This window comes from Pagrus pagrus (assembly GCF_965226575.1).
Source record: "Pagrus pagrus genome assembly, chromosome: 1".
Taxonomy (NCBI): domain Eukaryota; kingdom Metazoa; phylum Chordata; class Actinopteri; order Spariformes; family Sparidae; genus Pagrus; species Pagrus pagrus.
Window position 1 is genome coordinate 31,799,544 of NC_140185.1, and position 24,151 is coordinate 31,823,694.

The 24,151-nt window shown below is 43.8% G+C and overlaps 1 protein-coding gene across 5 annotated transcripts in view; it reads right to left on the minus strand.

Moving 5' to 3' along the window:
• The window catches only part of shf (Src homology 2 domain containing F), a 101,408-nt gene that overhangs the window by 17,399 nt on the left and 59,858 nt on the right, over positions 1-24,151 (minus strand). The window contains exons 3-5 of one of the 5 annotated variants that reach the window (XM_084361339.1): positions 12,668-12,886; positions 11,731-11,829; positions 794-940 (exon numbers count right to left, since the gene is read on the minus strand). In XM_084361339.1, coding sequence (XP_084217465.1) covers positions 794-940; positions 11,731-11,829; positions 12,668-12,886 — 465 coding nt within the window. The remainder of the gene's footprint in view (positions 1-793; positions 941-11,730; positions 11,830-12,667; positions 12,887-24,151) is intronic. The other 4 variants (XM_084361337.1, XM_084361336.1, XM_084361335.1 and 1 more) reach the window with 4 other exon arrangements.

Genomic DNA, 24,151 nt, shown 5'->3' on the forward strand with positions numbered 1-24,151 from the left:
TCAGTCTTCCCACTCTGTCAGGGGAAATCCCATTCCTGGCATTAGTTCTGCTACATGTCCTTCTTTTCCCCGGGTAATTACAGCAGTCAGAGTGTGAGTCTGTGGAAGGGCTTCAAAAATCAACTGGAGGCTCTATCGGTTGAGAAAAGATGAATTAATGGTAAATATGGCTAAACCTGAGGTGAAAAGACTCCAGTCGAGAACTCAAAATTGCCTCAAATGAGTTTGATTTTTCAATCCTTGTAAGCCACTTGTAGAGAACAGAGGGCCAGAGGGACATCTGGGACGGTTATGAGTATGTTGACAAGAGGAAATGGGGGTCACAGCGAATGGCAATTACGCATGCAGAAGGCAGTTCGGCACAATTAAAACTAATGAGCCTTCAGTCCTAAAACCTGCACACGAATTAGTGATTTTCTGCCACATGTAATCCAGATGGGAAAGTTCAGTCATTACTGCGCTAATACCTAAAGTCATATCGTACAGTGCTTCTCTAAAAGATACGTGACAAGTTAAGTGTGAGCGGATACTTTCAGTTTGTTGGTGAAATCTGTTGCAAAGGAAATACAGTATGATTGTTTTTTTGTGTACACTTGGACTGTGAAAGTGTGTGACTGATTTGGGGATCATATTCACACTCTTCACCACTCATATCATATAGACAGATAGATATACTGTACAACGACATTGAAAGAAGTCAATGATGGATGGATGGATGGATGGACAGACAAATGAAAAGGGATGGGGGTAACTGACGGGAAAGACGCCGGACAATGTGAACACCAACACCCACCATGGTGGTGCTGGTCACAGCTCGTCTGTCCTGGCGAGGGCTGAGCTGTCTGGGAGGGAGACTCAGGCTCTTCCACCACTGGAGGGGTGGTGTTGAGCTGCCCGACAGGAGGGGGCCACGGTAGGTCCTTGATCACTTTAATCTCTACTGCAAGTGTCGCCCAAGTCGCCAGAGGAGAGATGGAGGGAAGGAGGGGGACAGCAGCGAGAGGCACAAATGGACAACGACAAAGGGAGTGAGGAAGGGGAAGTAATGACAGGAAACATAGAGGAGAAAAGAGAAAAGGAAGAAGGGGTAAGTGAAAAACAGATAACGGCAGGAGATGCCATCATTTGGTAGAGAGCCGGTTTGTTTTGTGATCCAAGAATCAGCTGTAGTAGTAGCTGTGGGCTAGAAAAGGAAAGGAAGGCAACAGGACTGGAAAAAAAAGGGAAATTAGTTTGCTAGGAAGTAGGGTTGGGTTCTGATAGCGGGAGCCATTTTGGATTTGGTTACAAATACCTGAATTTTCTTAAGTAATTGGTGTCTATGGGTAAAAAGTTACTCACAAACATTAAATAGCTCAATTTCAATAAGGGATTTGGATGGATTCAGAGTGAATTACACACCGGATTGGGATTGTATAAAATGCTATCGAACACCAACCCTACCTGAACAGTCAGGCCCTGTGGCCTCTCAATCCAGAAACAGAACCCAGACTGATTTAATCAAGTCAAAGATTTGAATCCCTACCTTTAAAAGAAGAATGAATTAGGGCTGCAACGAACAATTATTTCATTATCGAGTAATAAAAGTGGTGAAAAAAGCTCATCACAATTTCCCAGAGCCAAAAGCAACGTCTTACAAATGACTTCTTCAGTCCAAGAAACGAAATACACTTAATTTAGCAGCAAGTCTTTACATTTAATAAGCTGGAACCAGCAAATGTTGGGCATTTTTGCTTAAAAATACCTGAAACATGTAATCAATTATCAAAATAGTTTTAATTAATTAATTTCCTTTAACCAATAAATGAATCAACTAGTTGTTCCAGCTCTATAATGCATGACACGCTGCATGACACACTTTACTCAAGAGTCAGGCCCAGATCACACAATGCCATGAAAGTGGAGGCGATAAAACACAAAGGTGCCTCGAGCTCAGCCACATACAGTACTTCAGCATACATACTGCTGTTATTCTGAGTGCTGAGTGTGAGAAAAAGACTTGAGGCCTCTATATTAAGATAAACAACAATGTAGACAATATCCTTCCCTTCATGAATGTGCTTCAGAGCAATACATCCTGGTGGTGGACACTCCCCTGGCTTTGCCCCTTAAATACCGCATGCCTCAGGTCCAGGCGGGGTATTACCAGGGTAAATCGAGCACCACTGCAAATGCATGTCTGTCACCGAGCAAGAGCGACTTGTTAAATAGCTGCAGCTACTTAATAAATGGATTGACCAAAGACTAATAAAGAAACATAGTCCAGCAGCAGCTTTGGAAAGCCACTGTATGTTACTCTGGAAGTTAGGAGTGTTAGGTTTCATTTTATGACTGCTTTTATATAAATCATCAAACACAGGTCGTCCAATGAGGCAACTCACAATGCTATTAAGAACATTTTAATGTCACTGTCCATGGTGCTGGAGATGTTGCTACAGAAGATGATATTAAGTACAAAGTAGTGTGATATCTATTTGGCTGTAACTTATGACAGACAATGCTGTTATACGTGGATAAGTGAAGCTTATGAAGAACCGAACCGAAAAACAAAATAAACAAAATACACAAATAGAGAGAACAAAATATTAAGTTTTGTAACTTACAATAAAATATCCAGAAGATGATACTAAACTTAAAATTTCCATCCAAAAGGTCACCTTCTTCATTTAAATACGTTGCTTGCAGATGAATAAGATTGAAAAGAACTGAAACTGGCAAAAAAAAGTCTTCCGTGAAACACTTCCTACACTTCTATCGATCAAAGTGCTCTGAAATCATCGGTGTGACAGCTATACTGCACATCATCAGTCACCGTCAGTCACATGAGGGGGATGACGGCCTTATTTGACTCAGGAGGACGTGGGCGAGAGAAAGAGAATAGCTGGTAGATTGGCAGATGAAAAAAACAGCCAGCAGATACTGAGCACAGGGTCACTTTGGGACACGTCAATAAGTTGTTGAAAACTTCAAGTAAAAGAAGTTTGTGTCTCTGTAGCCTGGATCTTATTTTTGTACTTTTTACATACTGTTAGATAGGCAATTACGGTACAGTTACTCTATGTGTGGAAAAAATGTTTATAACTTTTAGCTAAGGGCTCAAGCTTTAAAGAGAGTTGACAGAGTGCTGCATTAGCTGCATAAGAGGGGGAGAATGCAGCTGTTTTCATTGAACGTTAGTGTGTCACTGTCTTGTACTGGTGACATACAGGCTTGCTTTCTGTGGGAGGATGAGCATAATGTTATGGACTTGTCTGTCTTCCCCCCTACAAGCAACCGCAGCTGTGGTGGTACAGGACATACTAATGAGTAGCAATATCTGCAAGCTAGATGAAGGGCGGGGGGAAACTGGAGAACATTCAATCCGACAAGCAATTAAATAGCTGAGCCCGTGGTGTCAGGGGGCTAATCTAGAGAAAGGTGGCTGGAAGGAGGAGCTGCTCGCTGCCTATCCTGATGGAGGAGAGAGGTGTGGGGTGGTTGACCGGTAGGGCTGGAGGGTGCATGGGGACTGGAGAGAGAAGGTCAGAAACTCTGGGAGATAATATAACTTCCACTACTTTGGGGTGAAGTAGGGGACTCTCTTCCTATGAGATTAAAAAGCCTAATACTCATTTCACATTGCAGATTAGCGTGTAATTGTTTGGGGAGCAGAAGGCTGTCTGCACGCCGCAGCCTCGCTGCGAGGGCGAGGGGACGATTTGGGGCCGAGCGTGGCTCAGATTTGCTTGGTTGCACAGCTGAATAATGGCATTTAGCGCTGTGAAAATTGAGGTAAACTGATTGAATAGGCAGGTGTTTTGTTTTTTCTCTCCGGGTGACTGAAGTCTCCCTCACCTTCCAAGCGTATTCAGAAATGCTGCCACTCCCAAGGCGCTCTTGAATAATCATCGATGCCATGTTGCTGCATGGATGAGTGCGTCTTTACACCTTGTAGCATTCTTCAGTGGCAAATTCAAATTCGAGACCGAGGTGACAACAGCAGTTGCCTTCACACAGTTGAGCTGATTTACACATCAACCCTGAAGGCTCATGACTCATATCTGGCTCCATCCCAATGCCCTCGGTACACACACCTTTACTGACTGATGCAGATTCTGAGTGATTATCAGCCCTATGGATGGTGCTGAACAAGAGGTTCAGTGTTTTAGAGTCTGGAGGTGAATATCAGGTAGAAAATAGAAGTTACACTCACTGTGATGTCTAAACGAAGCCATTTTCTTTTTGTTAATTGGCTGTTATTTCAGTTAGCAAGACTGCTCATTAGGCAAAGCTCGTGTAGAACAACACAGAAAGTTGCCGTCCAAATATATAATTATTCAACACAATCCGGAGGTTCTGATTTTGTAATTAATGGCAGGAAAAGGCAAATATCATGCACAGCCAAATGATTGTGGGCTGTATCTGAAGTATATGTATATGAAAAGATTATCACATCTTTGTCCTGGATCAATATGTCATCTCTCATTTGCATAATCCTCAATCCAATCCATACACATGTTCTGTTGACACAGGGACAGAGGCTTTTAACGATTTTAAAATCGACAAAGTCACCCGTCAGTCAGGTTAACCACACAAAATTGCCATCTTCAAGCATCATGTGTCCGCCACACGTCCTGCTTTCTTTAGAAATGTGCGATGTTGGCAGGGGGTCGTGCAAACTGGACACAACCGGGCTCAGTAAATGCTACAGCTGAAGAATTATTTGCCTCACAGCATGGCACATTAAAAGCACCATAGAGTCTTGAACAATGGTGAAGGCCACCCCTACTTTTTTTTTTTATATCGGTGTTTACCTTCTCTTTGTTCTTCCAGGAGCAGATCCATTTTTAAAGCCAGGTATTTGTTTACCCGGGCTATTCATTAGCCCCAGGCACTTCATCACCGTAAACAGTGCAGCGCCATAAATCACCAGCTATGCTTGTTTCCACCGACGCCATTTAATTTAGTTCTGCTTAATTTGGTTGGCTAATTGCATGCATATTCAAAACAAGCTGGAAGATTGCAATGTTTATGCTGCACATTACGAGCAGAAGAGCTCGGAACACGAAGCTAGCCTCTTCTGAAGACGTGTTTGTTCCACTGGCACCCGAATCATTACAGATAACAACTGTGTAATGCTCCGGGGGAACTGAAATGCCACCTCATAATTCTCTGCGTATGGGATCCAGCGCATTATACGGTCCGGCTCTCTTTCAAAGCACAGGTCTGTTTTTAAAAGTCTTTGCTTTTGCGTTAAGCACAGAAAAAAGGTGATGGAGATGAGATGACAGCAACGCCTTTTCTCTGCCCTTCTATCGGGAGAGAGAAGAAGAGATCCATCAGTGACGGCCGGCCAGCAGGAGCTTCCAAGCAGGCTTGCTGGAGGAGAACCGCTTCTATACTCTGTGAGGATGTGTTTACAGTGCTGTTGTGTGTGGCCAATGTGTGTGAGTGTAGATAAGACCTGTGGCAGCGCTCAGTGAAAGACGGGCAGGACACATTTGAGGCTCATGAAAGAGGGCTGTCAGGAAGGTTATCAGCAGCAGGGTGTTGCAGCAGAGGCCAGGAGGACGAGACAGAGCTGAGGAGTGACAGACAGCACGGGGGGAAAACAGATCAGCCGAAGCAGAGAGACGAAACCGTGGCACCCGCAAAACAGCTGGATGGACCAGCGCGGGACTGTAACTGAATCAATTATTTATTTTAGGACATTAGACTTGAGCCTCAGATTTCTGGGTCGTTAAGCCCGTGAAGATTCATTAAAAAACCATAAAGCTCCTCAAGACCTCAGGGAGCAAGCGACAGCGCCTTCTCTTATCTCCCGTGTTAAATGCATGGCACCCCACTGGCCGGGAGCCAAGCGAAAGGAGTTAGTAGCAGGTAACAGAGGGCAAGGAGATTAAGTAACAATGCCTCTCGATCCCGCTCCTGCTGCGACGAGGCTCGGATTTCCGATGGCGGCGTGTCCATGTCTGGATGTGTGACTGAGCGCGCCATATGCAGAGTCAAAGCTTAAACTGACGGACACGCGAGCACGCTTTTTCTCCTGCCCTCACGCGCAGGCTTCTTCATATGGTCAAATTCTAATGTGTCTTCCTCACTCTTCACCTCCAGGCTCATCCATCACCTCCTCAGCAGCCAGGAGGGAGGTAGGACAGAGGCTGTGGCCGAGTCTAGAGAATGTGGGGGGGTGGGTGGGGGGGGCAGTGCGGATGACTGATTAACCAAACCGCAAGTACACAGCCTCCCAACACCCTAACAAGGCAGGGAATTTACATTCCATTGCATACCTGTCAGGAGATAGCCCAACAGTGAATAATAACAGAGCAAGTGTTGTGAAGAGGCGAGCATGCAGGCAGTGATAGGGACAGCTGAGAGAAACAGGGCTGCAGCAGGGAGCATTAGTCTGCTCTCCTTCCCCTATCATTAATGAAGACAAATAGTCTTTTATGCAGATTGCATTATCATGTTATACCATGGTGGGAGGGCGAAGGCAGCACTAGTACTTATTTAATACCGCCGCCTCTTCTCTCTTTTTTACACCCACTCAAGTTTTAGTCGGGTTGTGCATCTTTTTTCATTATCTGTTAATATTTTGTTTGCAGACACTTTCATTTCCCACATAATTGTCGGAATATAAACTGTGAAGGTTTTGATGAGCACAGGAAAGTGCCTCTGAAATCCAAATGCTGAACGGTATCATTAGTCAGTGATATTACACAGCCAGCCACGGTGCTTCAGCGACTGTAGAGATATAACTGAGGGAAAATTGCTCTCCAGAAACCGAACAGCACTAACCCGGCGCTGTAGTCTGCTGACTTTAAAAACAGGCCGTCTGCCTACAGCGGTGCTCGAATCAGACCGGGAATAGCGACCTGAAAAACATTTTTTTAACATACTAACTAAACTGCTGAAAAAAAAGAAAAAAGAATTACCCTTGAATTACATGTTTGCTGTTTATATATTTACATATTAATACACTATTTTGATTTGTTGTCAATTTGCACCTTGGTGTGTTGCCTCAAAAAACTACACTTTTCCACCAAAGCAAATTCACATCAAGCGTTTCTTCACTTTCTCCAACAACTTCCGGGAATGAACCTCTGATAATGCTGTTACCACCAAACCCACACAGCCCTGGTTTGAGAGACCAAAAATATCTAGTTACAGATTCAGCTGGAGAAAGTAAAAAAAAATATAAAATGAGACCCCTAACCAGCCATGAAATCCAATCCCAACCTGGATTCCACAACTACTTGAGCAAACATGTCCAGACGTCTCACGCTCTAACTTACAGTAAGCCTGTGACCTTATGACTCCAGTCTTAAGTTTCATAAACCCCAAGTAACCTTGCTTTGGACGCAACACAACCCAAAACTGCCACTATGAGAAATGTGATAGCAAAGCATTTCAAGTTTTTATGGCACTGGAAAATTGATCGGATTAAAATACAAAAAAAAACATCAACTCTGGTGTTGTGAGACACCTGTTCAGCTTGCCAATTTAAAGTTCACCCCCAAATAAAAAATACATATTTTCCTTGTGCTTGCAGTGCTATTTATCCATGCGGATTGTTCGGTGTGAGTTGCTGAGTTTGATAATATCCGCCGAAGAGATGTCTGCCTTCTTTTGAATATGATGGAACTGGATGGCACTCGTCTTTCAGCGCTCAAAGCGCCGTCTCTTTCACGTTGGAACTATTTTCTTCCAAACTACACTGTAACACCGCGCAGAAGGAAGCGCGCATCTATTCAAGGGCAAAAGGCTTGTGCAGATGACAGCATGGGATGTAAACATTAAAGGCATCATTGGCGTCCTCCTTGCCCGAGCTTTGACGTTAGCTAGCCTCTCGTTCATGAGTGGGTGCTCGCTTCTGCGCGGTGACACAGAAAGAAAATAGTTCCTACATGAAACGGCTCACAGGAGCAGCACCTCACACCAAAGCATGGAAACATTCACGAACCGTAAGAGGAAAAATATGCATTTTTGATTTTGGGGTGGTTCCAGGAAAAGACCATGGTTACCTGGAAACATCTGACAACAGGCTCGTAAAATAGTGCCAGGAGGGATGAGACAGGGATGGCTGGTAGAGTGGGATTGCCAACAGTTCTGAAGAACCGGCTCACAAGTGGACTTAAATACTTAAATAGTATATAATTTCTTGAGATTGTAGGTAAGCCGGTTGCAGAGATCAGAGCCTTGGGTGCAGGCACATAAGCTCAAGCCTTGAAAGGTGGGAAACTTTCTCTAAGCCCATTGATGTCTGGATCCAAGGCCAGCATCCGTCACCTGCGAGAGAAACAAGCCTGTGTTGACGGGGCTTGTCCCAGCGACGTCTCTCTCATCATTCTTCCCCTTTTCTGTTGTCCAAATAGCGGGGAATTATTTCTGCCTGAATTAAACATAACACAGAATGAAGACGTGTAATAAATCAAAGAACTGTCTGGAGCTGCAGCTTTCTTCTTTGAAAGACAACTTAAAGACTTATCTCTCCAGCTCCCAGCCAACACTTTGACATCCACTGGAAATTAAATTAATCATCATCAAAAGAGGGACGCTGTCTATAAAGGGGGGAGTTGAAAGAGGGAGTGTGTTAGTAAATAGCGTCCTGAACAAACTCTTCTGAGCGCTGCTTGACAGAAGAATAACGAGGGGAGAGAAGAAAAGTGATTAAGAATGCAGCATCCCATATTTAACTAATCACTGGCAGAGGCAGAACAGCGTGACTCCTATGAAGACCTCAGCGCCTAGAATACACAGAAGTAAACAAGAAACAGAAGAGACAAAAAATTTGGGAAACATAAGAAAAGATGATGAATGACACATGACGCACGGACAGAGTTTGAGCCTGTTCTGCCTGTCAGAACTGCGATCACGCTGCAAAATAAACCCATCCGAACATGTCGCCGATTATGTCACTGAGTTTTGAAGTCTCAAAAACAAACCATTCATCCATTTGGAGTCAGGATGATATCTTTAAGTCAGGATGTACAGTAGGCTGGTACAGAGGGGTAAGCCCATTAGCTGCAGGTTCGCACTAAATACTCCCTTGAGCCTCTTCTCATTTTCCCCCACAAATGAGATTCATGAGCTCGCTCCCTTTTAATGCCACATAAGAGACTTAACACACACTTAAAGATCCCCTCCACGGCACACAAAAAAAAATCTCTTATGTGCGTCTGATATGGTTTTTGCAGAAAGAAAGGGATAATTACCATGTTAAAATACTTGAAATGGCGCCTACTCAGTCTCATTAAAATTTCCAGAATATATGAATATGCAAGAATTTGTAACTGCTGGACACAAGATGTCTCCTACTTCCTGGTCCATCCTGCAATGGAGGCGCAAGTTTGCACATCACACGTGTGTATGTTGAATATTGGCACAGGATTGGCTTCATTACACAGTGAAGATCAAATATTCAACAGTAGGCACGAGAAGAAAAACACATTTTTGACTACAGGGAGGCATCGAATATGCTAAACTCAACCAACTATGAAGTATCATTGTAATGTTGATATTTACAAACATAGGCCAACTGGAAAACTAGTTAAAAAAAGGATCTTTTTGATGATGTCATCAGAAGAGACTTAGATATTGTTTGAGTCATTAAAATCAAATTTTGCGCAATTTCAATATTGGGCGAACAGTTGAAAATCAGAAAAAGTCCTTAAATGAAAATGCATCCACTGCTGCCTCACTGTCCCTGGATTTGTTCTATTGTTCATGGTCTATGAAGGTGGCTACACAATGTTGGACATCAAAGCTTCCAAATATGTATTATTCGCTGTATAATGGCTGTAAATTGTTACCGTAAATTGTAAAGGACAGTCATGTGAAGGCAGTTTGGGGATATGAATGATTTCTACAACTCTTCTTCTATTGTGAGAGAATGACTGAATATACTTCTTTGTCACAATCACAAAAAAAAAATCACAAAAAACAAGCAGACAAAAGAAATGTTTTTGTACTCTTTCTACATTATTTGCATGTGAAAACCAGATTTGATGGCGACAGCTAGTTTTTGCTTCCATGTAAATGAAACCGGTTGGTTTTGGGGATGGCTGTATCAAGCTGAAATTGTTTTTTGAAATGGTCTTCCCAAAGTCCTGGCATTAACCCCACTGAAAATATGTGGACCGTGAAAAGAGAGAACAAATTTGGCAGAATTCATGTTGATGGCTTCCAAAAGCGGCTGATTTGAGATGAAAAAGGGCTGCGGGACATGCAGCCATTCACTAGCTGAATTTATTAGATTTTCAGAAGAACAGCAAAAAAAGTTATAAAAGACACACAAGTAATTTGTGTTTCTGTGACGAACATTTCCAAATCATCCGGTCACAGAAAAAGAACAGTTGTAGAAATCATTAAAATCTCCAAACTGCCTTAACATAAATATCCTCTTTGACAGATGTGAGAAGGTTCTTTAACCGTGTGAAAATCCTGTGATCTGCCTCCAAATCTCTAACCAAGTTCCTTGTGAGTCCATCTTTAACAGCCACCAACAGCAGCAGCGCACCGTCAGGGATCATTTCCCTCATACTCTCCGTTTCTAATCAGTTTTGCTTCATTGTAATGTCATGTAAATGCATTGCTGTGTTTTTCCACAGCAGCGTGAAGGGAAATTAAAAGATGACTACAAAAGAGGAAATGTAGGGAAATAAAAATAAATGCAGAAGAATATGATCGAATCATGAAGAAGGAAATGTCTGTTATTTTCATTTTGCTCCGTGTGATTACATTTAGACTTGTATAAAGTTCAATTACAGTTCCAATCGTAGAAAAACAAATGACAAACTTGGCGTTTATTTTTCCAGCTGTAGACCACAAAGAGCCTCCGGCATATTTCTATCATTCAGCTGTACTTACAGAGGGAACTGCTCACTCATCGATTATTCACTCATCCTGATGATATCATGGGAGACACACTTTTCTGAGCTTTAAACCAAACAAAGCTCTGCAAAACTATTTACAGGTCAGATATCAAAGGGGACTTAAGATGTACGAGCACAAGTACACGTAGGCTACAACGTTATGAAACATGGTTATTCAGATGTTTGTGAAAGCACCTCAGCAAGAGCCAGGCGGTGTGTGTTCACTGGTTGGTTGGTCTGTTTATTTGTGTGTTTTTAAGCAGTGGGGGGGGCACAGTGTGTGCTTATGCACCAGGCAGTACCGCAGAAATCACTTAACAATGAGTCAGCTGTGCAAAACATCCCCATAGAAGGAAATACAGTATATCAGTGTTTTTCTCACTGCATAGTTAATTATTCTCTTTGCACCACACCTTGAGAGGTGGAGGAATCAACACAGATTCACTCACTTCAACCCCTTCTTCTCACTACCAACAAGTGCTGCTGCACATATTGCACTTGTTACACTCAGGCTGATTTGAAGAGTATTTCTACAGATGTTGTAAGTCCACTTCAAGCACACTGGCAGCTTGTTGATAATGTGATTCAAATCAAGAAAATGTTCTAAGCGTTTGCATTTTACTGTAAGTGGGTGATCTAAACACACTGGTAGTTTTGCTTTTGAAAATGTAGGGCTCACATGTTCACTTTTGCATCGTTAGGTAATTCTTACGACTGCTAATAACCTGCAAAACATGCAAACAACAAACTTAATCTGAGGATTTTTTGAAGAAAATAAATCCCAAAACGTAAGATTCAGTGAAATAAGGTTCAGGCATCAAATTCTGAAAAGAATATACAGAAAGAGACATTCCCCCAGCCCCATCTTCAATGGTACCTGTGAGAGATTTAGAAGTGCAGTCCTTTCCTCCGTGGGGACCTGATCCAGTGTCACTTACAGAGCCCTCGTAGCTAATGCAGTCATAACAAAGCAGAGCTGTTCAAGGATAAAAAAGAAAAATATAAAGACAAAAAAGGGCGATGAAAAATAGAGTCAAGGGTTGGTGAGTTTCTTTTCTTGTGTCAGTTAAAAGGCTTGGTTTTTTCTTTCTTTTCTTTTTTTTTCCTATTAAATTTGGGTTGCATATTTATATTCCAAAGCCGTATTCTTTCCAGGAACAGCCCTGTTTGATGTTATGGCTGTGTTAGCCATGCTGAAGCCCTCAAACCACAATGACTACCTGCACCTACATGCACCTGCACAACCAATCATGCCTTCCTGAGCAGCATAGGTATCATCTTAAGTTTAAACAGGCAGCAGCTGGATCAAAACAGCAAACGGTAGACTGGACACCTGCAAGTAAACTTGGCGGGTGATTTAACAGAGGAGGGGAAAAAAAAGAAGAGTTAAAAGAGAGTTTAAAGAAGCAGCAGCAGCAGCAGCAGCAGAGCCTTTAAAACCTGATAGAAGCCATCACCTGGGTTAGTTAAGCAGAAGATAAACACTTTAAGATGCTATTATGTTAAAGCTTGAAATTTAAATAAGGCAACCCTTACAGAAACGCAGTCATGACTACACTAGCTTCGTTCAGGTGGTCAGATTCATTGTCTCAGCGCTAACAGTGTGTAACAGGAAGTTGAAGGGAGCTTGTTTTCTGTCTGTTTCAAGAACAAATTCAGATTCTGCAAGAAAGAGCAAGGCAGGAAGTTTGTCCACAAAGTTTTTCCTGCAGCATGTTACTGATTTGTTCTAGCAAGCTCTCCTTGAGTCACACATTAAGTTCATGGCATAATACAAGTTCAGTCTAGTGTCTCAGTGTGTCAGGCTGTCGTACCTGCGAAGGCTTTGGAAATCCTCTCTTTCTTCCACTCCCAGGGCTGGTCGTACTCCTCAGGGGGTCGCTCGTCATCCTGAGGCAGCCGGCTCTCTCTGGGGCACCGTATGCGCTCGGGGTCCGAGTCTCCTCCGTTCTCGGCCGGCTCGTACGGCGTGTCGTACAGGGGCAGCTGCCTCACCGATCCCTCCTTGGGTGCTCGTCCGCTGGATCGTATTTCTACAAACGGGGAGAATGACTGGCCGTTAATGCGAGGCTTCTGGAATAAAACTTTATAGATGAAAACGGCTCGGAGGGGCAGAACACCGTCAGCATATGAGAAACGAGGATTTATGACTGTAGATGCACTTACAAAACACAATAGCAACAAATTTTGAAAACCCTGACTTGCTGTTTCTCGTAAAAGCAAGTGATGAATGTGTGGCGACATTTCAACATATTTTACTGAGAGATGGAGAAAAAAAGCTCATATTCACAGTTTGAGCAACTTGCATCCTTGTTATAATATGGCTGAATTCACTGCAAATGACATTAGTTTGCAGGCTAAAGGGCACTAATAACGCTGTCTATCAGGCTAAGGAGTTGAATTTATTTTGTTCCGTCTTAAAATGAGAAAGCAGCTGTAAGACCAGCAACCCTGAAAGTTTTTATGGCTGGTAATAAATAATATCTGGGCATTGTACAATATATGGACAGCATGGACAAAAAGGAGAAACGGAACTAATTTGCTAAAAATTTGTGCTGGTTCGCGAATGCATCCCAGTCAAACTACCCTAAATGCACACTAACAACATTTAACAAGCGATTGCCAGACTCAGTGACAACATAAGGTGGCTACAGATGCTACAGATGCTGCACCAACAGGTTCACAGGACTCTCAACATCAATGTATGCTGGCCACTCGATAGTCAAAAAGAAGATTTCTGCATGCTGATAGGATGTCTGAGTGGTTAAGAAGGGGCCCTCTTTACAAGTAGTGAATGATGGTGACAGTTGTTGCTTAACTGATGACAGAAGTGGGAGGCAGAAGAGAGAACTGAAATAAGGGGAGAACAGGGGCGGCCTGGGAGGCTGAGCACCTGCAAAAGCACACAGTGTAACCTCCCTGAGTACAGCGAAATCACACAACAGAGCTGAGCAGCGTTGCCCCGGGCTGCACACGCCTGCTCCGTCAGAACACAGGAGGAGAGAAAAGCACTGATTTTCTTCCTCACGTTGTTTCCTCTATGATGCTGAATTCAACATTAAAATGTCTCTTTCAAATAGGGCTGAACGATATGCAAAAAAAATAATAATAGTGCGATTATTGTGACAGATATGGGGACGGTGACATGAGTCACAATTTGGATGATTATGGTATTTTTGTATTTCATTTCTAACTGAAGAAGGTATGTTTTGCCTGCCAACACATATCCATCGTGAGTCGCTAAAAATCCAAAGGACCCTCTCTAGAGCCAGTGTTTGGTTTGTCAAGTCTGAGCCATAGCTGTAGAAATGAAAGGTTCAGCCTAAGGTAATGTAAACACAGTGATTCTCAGTTTCACTGATTATACACTAATGAAAACAAAATTAGGAATGTTTTATTCTATTCCTGCCAATAGGTCCTCCTAAATGGCCCTAAATCGTCTTTTTCTTACAATGTGTGGAAAGTACTTCAATGACTCCTGAAAGAAGTCTAAAATAGGAACTCAACTCAAAGTCTGAAAAACCCACGAGCAGTCCCTGAAGGCTGCAATTTCCATTAGAGCCAAACGTAATGCTCAAGTGTTAGAAAAACAAACAATATGCTGATGACTAAGCCATTCTTAGAGCCTGAGCAGTGGTCGGGCTGAACATGTTTGCCCTGAGGGTGCTGTTAGAAAAACAGCCTTCCTGTTTGTCCAAAGACTTCATAGCAATCTGACTAAAAAATTGAATGGGATGTGGTATACGTAGACCATCTGGTTGGACTACGTATGCAAAATGAACACTTTCCCTTCCTCAACACTAAAACACCGCCTCAAGTTCAACCTTTCAAAAGCAGGTACTTTGCAGCATGTGCCAATCATCCAAAGGTGTACTAGAGAGAGGACTTACAGTGCCAGAGAAGAGAAGAAGTCGTTGGACCAAAACGCTACTAGTCTCTAAATGTGGTGCGGATCTTATCTCTCATAGTATTTGGGCGAAAAAGACATGGTATTCCACCTTCAATCTTCGCACAATGCCGAAGGGAACTCACTCGATTTGAGCTGGGGAATAGCACGTCCTGTATGTACCAGTAAATACTTGTTGGAACATTTCCAGATGTCTGGCTTGTCTGTAGTTGGAGTTTTGACGTGTCAATACTATCTTCTTTAGACATATAACATCATGGATAACACAGACGCTGCCTTGAGGGGAGCCTGGCCTCGACTTATCTCAAACATTTGAAAGATGCTTTGAGAATCACATCTCTGATAAAACTAAAGTAAAACACTACCATTTAAAAAACAAAACCGTGTAGCCTGAATATGATTTTCTATAAATAAATGTGTGCGTAAAGGTCAGAATTACAAATACAGTGCATGCACTCAGGTATTTTATTTTGTAAATCTGCTTAACATCACCTGACCTAAACTAAAATGCATGCACACCCTCTTATTCTGCATGTAAGCAGGTGAAACTGACCTGACTCCTAATGAAGCATCGTGCCCTTGAGAACTCTCCTCTTCTCCCCCTTTCCTCCGCCTCCTCCTCCTCCCCACTCCAATCTCCCCCTACTCACATGAAGTTGTTAGCAGCCTGCACCCTTCCTCCTGGGCCACATGAAGCTGTTAGTGGCCAGCACCACCGTAGAGTGATGCAATGTGAAGAGAATGAAATATTATGCCACACTACTGCATAATTGCCTCTTAGCCCAAGGGAGCTCTTGCGGAAAAAATGAGCAATGCGTTGAGCCTAATGGAGCTACCCGCCGGTGGTGAGGGTGGAAGTGGAGGGGTGGAGTGAGGTGAGACTGCCAGGTCCTGTATCTCAGCGTAATCCTGCATTAGGCAAACTCGCACTCTTTGATCTAGCAGTTAAAAGACTTGGTATTACGAGATCCTGGCATGATTAGGTCCTACCTCCTGTGCAGCAGAACAAATAGCTGTAGAAGATGGTGAAAGAAGCAAAGGGAGGTTTCCAGAGGGGGTTAAATGAGAGTGAGAGGGGAGGAGGGCAGCGGGGTGGTGAGTAAACCTTGTGGGAAGAGCCCTTTAATTGGAGGCACGCTGCCTCCGATAAACTGCTGCGGTTGATTGAGACTCAGTGCTCGCTCCCAAGAATGAGTTCTCGTGTGTTGAGATAGGGGGCCCTGTTGACCTTCCTTCCACTGACTTCTTTAATTTCTAACTTCGTTCAAACCGCCCTTCCTTCCTTGTTTCCTTCTGTCCTTCCTACTTTGAGTTCTCTCTGTCAGCTCCTGTTAAGGCATGCTTGGTAAAGTGGGTGGGGACACGTCTGTCTAGGCAAATTACAGTGATTGGCATGACAGTGGGGTTGCATGTTGCAACACAGCTGCAGCCTATCTTCTGTCTTTGACCTCTAGCCTCCCTCAAGGATCAGAGGTCAGGCACCACACCCTCCCTTGATGTACCTCTTACCTCCCCCTCCCCGGATATCGGAGTTCCTGTCCACATGCTGCACTTCCTCTCTTTTCTTTTTGCCCCTCGACCACTTGGCTTTTACAGCCCCTACATTCAGACCCTGAAAAGCTCGCACTGTTTGATTCATTGTCCCGTTTTAACTCAAGAAATTCCTCGATCATCTATGCAGCTACGAAGAATGCGTTGCTGCACCAACGTTTTGAGCACTGCAAGTATTTTTAGGAAACAAGAAACAATTAAACTTCTAGAAAGCACTCAACCGGGTTTCAACAGTCTTGTAGCGGCAGCAGCAGCACTGACCACAACCATCTGTTTAGTGCCACGAATAAAGACGTGTGGGGGGGCAGCAGGGCATACTGCTGGAAACCGAACAGCTGCATTCCAGTTACAAACCATTTTTCCCTAATGAGGAAAGACATGGATACCGACTGGCTCAAAGCACACCAGTCAGTCGAATGTAGGCTTCCACATGCGAGTGAGAAGAGAAACATGCGACAGATCCAGTCTTTGTTATCATCTTTCACTCTGGCTCATGAGCTAGAGAGATCAATCCTATGGGAGAGAGAGGAATATGTTCCTTGCAATAAATCCGGGGAGGCTCCTGTTCCACTTACTCCAGGAAGGGCCCGCTGGGTATATTACCCTGGCGGTGCATGGGCAGGAAGAGAGCTCTGGATTTAATCAAAAAACATTAACTGCAACCAACCTGGCAGCCGCATCCTGCTGCACATCAAGGACTGACCGGGCCATCTAGCCCTCATCATCCAGACCACTCCAGTCTGAGCCGCCCTCCTTCTCCATTATTGCCGAACAGTAGAAGTGATTGCATTTGCAAGAAAGTAGCAAACAAATCCATGAGTGTGCTTTCATTGCAAGGCTCGAGCTTCAAATATGTAAAGGAACAAACACATTTATCTGCCTCTCTGGTTGACTGCTGCCCACCCACTCCTATTGAGCCAGAGAGAATGCGCTGCTGCGAGGCGCTTGCAGAAGCACAGTGAATATCTGGATTTGATTGAGAGGATCTCTTGTGCACTCTTGAAGGATTAAATGCAATTGACTTTACACCCCGGGAAAACAATGGACAGAGAATCCCCAGGCTTCAAGGATTTGCTCTGGTTGCTCTGCCAGCTAAGTCACTCTTAAAGAAATCCTAAACCTGTGTATCTATTATCATTTCAAAGAGCTCGGTTATAAGCACAGTGGATCCATGGAGTGTACCAGAACAACATGAGAAAATATCAGTGAAGGAAAGTACTGAACGTAGCTTGTCACCATATTTGCATTGTCGACTTATCGTACATATCTTATCAACTTTGTGATGTATTTATATTACACCTTGATAATTCTAGCTGACCTTGTGTTTACATGTGTGTTTGTTAAGACTGCCACCAACATGATGCCAGAACAACTAGCAAGGTTTCGACCACTTGGGTGCAATGCAGTTTTTTTTTAAAATCTTTTTCGTTGTGTGGTTTTATTCTATTTACGTTTTTTTTTTTGGTTTTTTTTTCAAATTCCAATTGCAATGTCTGGATTTTAAAAATTTGAAGTCCATTGCTCTACTTATATAATCATTATATCAGTGGCATAAAAAGGTCTTAAATAGCAACAAAAGTTGTCATGACAGGCAGACACCGAATATACATTATGGTAACTCTGCACTGCTCAATACATTAAAAGAGATATATGATATAGCAGATGCTTTCTGATTAATTATTAAACTAGTGCCTTGGTGCCGAGCAGCTCATGATTACTCATGCTAAAATGTATTTTAGTAAACTTTGCCATCTGCTTAGCTTCTTCCATGACAAAGACATATCAGAAGGCTTCTGGGTTGATTAACAAACCCCCTGCAGCAGGGCTCATACACAGCAGTGAGACTTTTCTCGACCTTTGATTTCATTCTGTTTGATTGCCCTGGTCTGCGAAGAGCAAACAGGGTCGATCTCGCGTCGGCAGTCAGGGATTTGAGCTATATTGGGGGCCACCCACAGGTATTGTGTGTCAGTCAGAGAGCCGGCTGACAAGTGAAGGTGTTTGCTCCTTGACCCGTGGCGGCCTGCTGTTGAGTGTCATTCCGCTTAGCGAGCGGAGCTGAGAGGAGGCTCTCGTCGCCGACTGTCGCGCAGACCTCTGGGAGAACGGTTTTCGATAAGCGGAGACAATACAACCCTGTCAGCTTTGTGCTCACATCTCGCCCCTTTTTTCAATTTCAATTTCATGTCTCATAGTGTTTTGAGGGAACAAAAGCGGCAAAGACAAAAGGAATAAATTAGCATTTACACTTCTGTTTCATGTCTTTTTTACAGCTCTCGTAATTTCAACATTCCGTACTTTGATATTTAGAAACAATTTGTGTATGCAATCAATAAGCTTTGATTTGTATAATCAGGCTCCTGTCTTGGTGTAACCATGACAGCCTTGTCCATCTGCAAGGGGGATGTGTGTGTGTGCTTGTGTGTCTGTGTGCTGCTGCGTCTTCACAGCCTCCTGTAGACAGAACAAAAGCAGCCATGCTGTTTGTTCTCTCCGTCTTCTTCTTTCTCCTGGCTCACACTGTGCCAGACTTGTGGTGGTACACTGTGAGGCCTCTGCCTGCCTGTCAGACACATGTATATATATATGTATGCTTTTGGGAAGCCTGGAGGCCAAGGCTCCGACAGAGTCTATTCATGCTTGGCCCAGAGAGGCGAGTATTTTGGGTGTTTCTGCACTATTTTCGGTTTCTGCTTTCTTATAATGCCTTTCTGCTTCAGCTGGAAGCCATACTTTTTGACAGACAAATGACACATGGTGAAAGGGACCCACAGCGCGGCGTTGCCTTTGTTAACTAATGTCAGGAAAACTATCTAAAGTGTATTTCAAACGAGCCACAAAAGCGTATATGTTTGTTTATGGACAGCATGGAAGGAGTTTTGAATTGTCTGTGCAGCCCGGTCACATGTAGTGAAGGCATGCCTGTGTGGGTGTGAGCACCCGTGTATGTGCAAATTTGCTGTTCCCCCAGATGGCCAGAGGGAATAGAAGCTGAAGAGCGTCTTCCACACCACGCTGACATGTATATGGATTCATTCCCTCACTGGAGCGGGAGAGTAAGCCCAAAGAGACAACAAACACGAAGCAGAAAACAAGAGGGAGGCGGGCGATGACGGAAGTAAGCCAGACAAACTAACAGAGACAGAGGGGGGGAGAGGAAGAGAGGGGAGTGTCAGTGGGAGACAGTGGGGACGCAGGGAAAAAAAGACAGAGACAAAGAGCGACGGCGAGTGAATAGAGAAAGGGAGGGTAAAATGGAAAATTAGAGACAGGCAGGTGATGCAAGTTTGTCACAGAGGGAGAAATAAACAAAGAGACTGCGACAGGAAGTCGAGGAGAGTGATGGGAAGAGAGAGAGAGTGGGAGAGGCAGACAGAAGAGAGCGAGTGGCAAGAATAATAAATATGCACATCAGTGAAGGGCTCTCCACATCCAGCAGCTAATGAACACACATCACTTGAAAGCTCACCACCGATGAAAATAACCGTTAGGTGACTTGTGAGTTACAGTATTATTAACAGACCACTGCTCATGAGTGCTGGAAACTCGTATTACAACAGAAGGAGCTTTCCGTATCGTTTTCACCTGAGAACACTTCAAACTAGCTTCTTGGTTGTTGCCGTAATCGCTGTTGCTCATGTTTCTGGCTGCCTGTCTTCACAGCAGGAGGAGAGCTACACTGAACTTATACACACATCAACCTGCCTTGAGGTTGAATGTAAGCACAACAGAGCTTTGAGGTAAAAGTTCAAGTCAGCATGCTAATAATGATATAAAATGCTAGCATGCTGTTGCTTTGCAGGTGTAATGTTTATCATCTTAGTTTTGCATGTTCTCATGTTAACCATTAAAGGTCAGGCAGGGTTTGTGCCTGTACAAAATGTCACGGTAATCCACTCAACAGTTGTCAACATTCTTAAATAAAAAACTATTTTTTAAAGAGCTGCTACTGAACATCTTCTGGGAATGTCTATAGCATGACTTGGTGGGAATCCACCATGTTAATGTTAAGACATTTCACAAGGTATGTGAAAACTTTGGCCTGCTGATGGCACTGGAAGACAAGGGGTTCACCGAAGTCACCGCAGTCATTCCAACTGATCGTAACGGCAATCCATCTTCCAGTTGTCAAGATATTTCATAGATGTCATCCTCATAGTGGCACTGATGGAGGAGTCAGGGGATCATCCCCACTGACAGACAGACATCACCGTCCCTAGTGCCATTAGGGTTTCAGGTTAGAACAGAACAGGCCAGAAACAGGAGCTGAATTCAACCTTTCAGAAACAGCAGGAGGTCAGGTCCTAAACACAGACGAGCTTAATGGAATTGAGCTTCCTGTTTTCATCGAAAAGAATGCTGACTAACGAAGTCTGGCATCCAGTAATGAGCAATTAATTGGATTTGCTGTTTAACATGGCATGATGTAACACCCCTGACGGACTCCCCGGTGATTTGATGCTGCCTCACTGTGTTACAATGCCAATGCCTTACCTATGTAATGCCTTATAATTTGCCCTTTTCTGCAGGGCTACTGCATGGACGCTAGCTCCTGTGCAGCGTGCAACTGCAATAACAGCTCGTTAGGACTGAGGTGAAAGCTCATTAATAGAAGATGAATGAGAACAGCAGCTTGGAAAGCTGCCCGTCCACCTACATGAATCACAAAGTAGCCCTCGCAGCTAACTTACGCGGCTCCGCAGTGAACAAACAAAAAGACGAGCAGTAGATCAGCACACTGACAAGGCGACACCAAGTACAGATGCGATTAGTCATTCGCCCGCGCCGTCGATTACACTGCAGTAATAGAAATTCCATTTGGACGACAGTCAAACACACAGAAGCTGGAATCTTTTCCCCGACACGCCGTGAGGAGGATTTAATGTGAAGCAGTGACAGGCTGCTTGGCTGACGCTGTTGGATGCAGAGGGTCCCACAGTCTTGTGGGAGCGCAGCTATTTTTCTGCAGGCTTCGGCTCTCAGCTGTGCCCGCTCTGTGGCTATTGTTCCAGAGCTGAGATAAGTCTGCCAGTGGATTAGAGGAGAGTGCACCCAGAGTTCAGGTTGTGTATGGCTGCTGGAAGGAGAAGACAGCATGGGAATGGGATTGGTTCTGGGAAGGGGCGAGGAGATAAACAGAAAGGAAAGGAAAGGAAAGGAAAGGAAAGGAGTCAGAGAGTGCAGGTGAGTGCCTCTTGTCATGATGCCTAATCTGCCTGTGTGGTCGCAGAGGAGGGGGAAAGGACAGTTTCATGACACAAGGACGTGGGTATGATGTATAGTCACTTCATGCCCCCTCCCCACAGGGGGTAATAGCCCATTTATTGTGATAGGCCTCAAGCAAAGGCCCACTTTCACCCCCACCACCTCACTGCTTCAACCTTCAACCGGCTCACATCCCCCCGGGGGATGTCAAAGCTGCTCATCTACTCTTCTCTGTTGGAAAGAGAATAGAATTGAGAAGCGGATGACATGAGAGTGAAGAGTCCTATTTGTGGCACAAGGGGAACACTGTAGTAAAAGCTTTGGTATAATAAGACAAGAGTCAGACAGAGGTCATGTATGTATGTATGAACTCAAGCAGCCATCAGGATGTACACTTTAGCTTTTCGAATGTCAGCGCAACAAAGATGAAGGACAAGCGGCTCAGTTAAGGATGCTTTTTAACTTGAAAGGACATTGTCGTGAGCCTGGAGGGAATTGAACTTGCAAGCGCAACATCGTCCTGCTGCTTGGATCGCTAACTAACTTTCTCAACCGCCATCTGTGAGGCTCAGACTCAAACAAAGCCAACACACAGCTGCACACTTAGACAGGCGCCTCGCTGCGAGTAGGAAAAATCTCATACTTTGACATCTAACCACTTTTTTCGACATCTTTCCTTATTGTGCGATAATCCGATAATCTCTCCCCGCAGCACAACAATGCAGACACAAGCCGCAGCCGAGGAATCCGCGGGAAATTAAGTTCTATCACCTCCACGCTGAGTGGAGCTGACAGTCGCTGTACTCTCCTTGGGCTGTCTCTCATTAGCGGGGAGACGGATGCATGTTGAAACGCTGACATATTTTACTCAGAAAACTGGGTTACAAACACAGAACAGCAGAAAATCGTTTCTAGTGGAAAGATTACACAACTTGAACTGTGTACGACCTCAGTTTTACTATTCACAATACGCCCGCGCATCTAAACTCTAGAGGCTCTCGCAAATACACCCCGTGAGCACTTAAAAAATAAAGCATAATGCCGCTCATACTGTTCCTGAACTTCAAAGTCAAGCCTCATTATGAGGCATATTGAGCATAAAATGAAGATGAAACTGCAGCAAATTAGAAAAAATAGTGTAACTAGTTCAACAGACTGACATAATTATTATTATTATTATATAAAAAAAAGGAAAAAAAAGCAGTTGAACCTTCGGGCTAAAATGGAAACAGATAGGGAGACGCTGCCGAAACGCCTGGTATTGATTTGTTCCCTTTATCGGAGATGGCTACTTCGGCTGGAGCAGCACTGTGACCTGTTTACCAATCCTTCCAGTCCAGAGGACGTGCATGTCCTCTGGGAAGCGCGCATTAGCCGGGGCCCTCGCAATGCAAATAGTTACACAGCAGTGACCTCGCTCTCTCTCTACGTGTGTGCTGTTTTGACCTTCAGATGAGTGCCGCCTCTTGGTAGGTGCTCCCCACATGACTATACGTGGAGCAGGTAAATACAGTGAGGGTGGATTACCACGGTAAGCTGCTAACACTGTTTACATGATCGCGTGCGATCTGATCCTCGTCACCCGGTGTTTGAGTGAATATAAAACACAACATGACCGCACACAGATTAAACAATGGGAAACACTAACGGCCTTTCATATGACAGGAGAGGTTAAGCCTCAACGTGATGTTGAATCAGCGACGCGGACAGATTTCTGTGAGCGGCAGTCACACACTTTTTTTAACATTATCTTTATAGAGTTTTCAATGTAAAATAATTGAAACAAAAAACATTATGTGTTTACTTACAAATGTCCAGCATAATAATATAAACATATGTGTTACATATTGAAAGTTACATACATTTTAATAGACAATAAAAGTTGTGTCTGCTTTTGCAAAATATGGTGCTCAACTTGGTAGAAGGCAACAAGTGTCCTTGGCTCACAAAATGATTAAATCCAGACTGGACTCTCTTGAAAATACAAATATAATGAATAAAATGATTTTGCCAAAATGAATTTGCAGCGTGGAACATTAACTTATCATCTGAGGGCAGCGGCAATTTAAAGCCTAATCAGAAAAGGCATTCTCCTATCCTGAATGATTATGTTTCCCTACATAAAAAGAAGGAAAAACTGCAGCCAGACATGTGGCTCCAACTCATTAATGTGCCACTGGATAATGTTCATTTGTTTTCCATGTTTTATGTTCCTCACAGAAACACACATGCACGCAAGATGATACTACATGACGAAAGGTCTGACATCCACTGTATTCAGTCCAACTATCAGATATGAGACACTGCAATTACCCAGAGTATAATTAAAGCCTTCTGTATAAGTGTCCGGCTACAGCTTGAGGCAGTATTGTTGTTTACTCCGGCTTAGCTTTCTGTGCACATTGCAAAAAAACAAAACATGAAAGCCCTCTCTACGCATAATGATGAATATGATACACTTCACAATGTCCTCCCTCTCTGGTCCTCGTCTCTGTGTTCCAGTACTGTACGCAGCGAGCTGCACAGGAAGTGTGCAGTGCTGCTGCTGTAGGTGTGTTAGTGCCTATGCTGTCTGTCCTCTTCAGCTTCCATTAGATCAGACATCAGTGAACCTGGAGAGAAGCTTCTGGAGTCC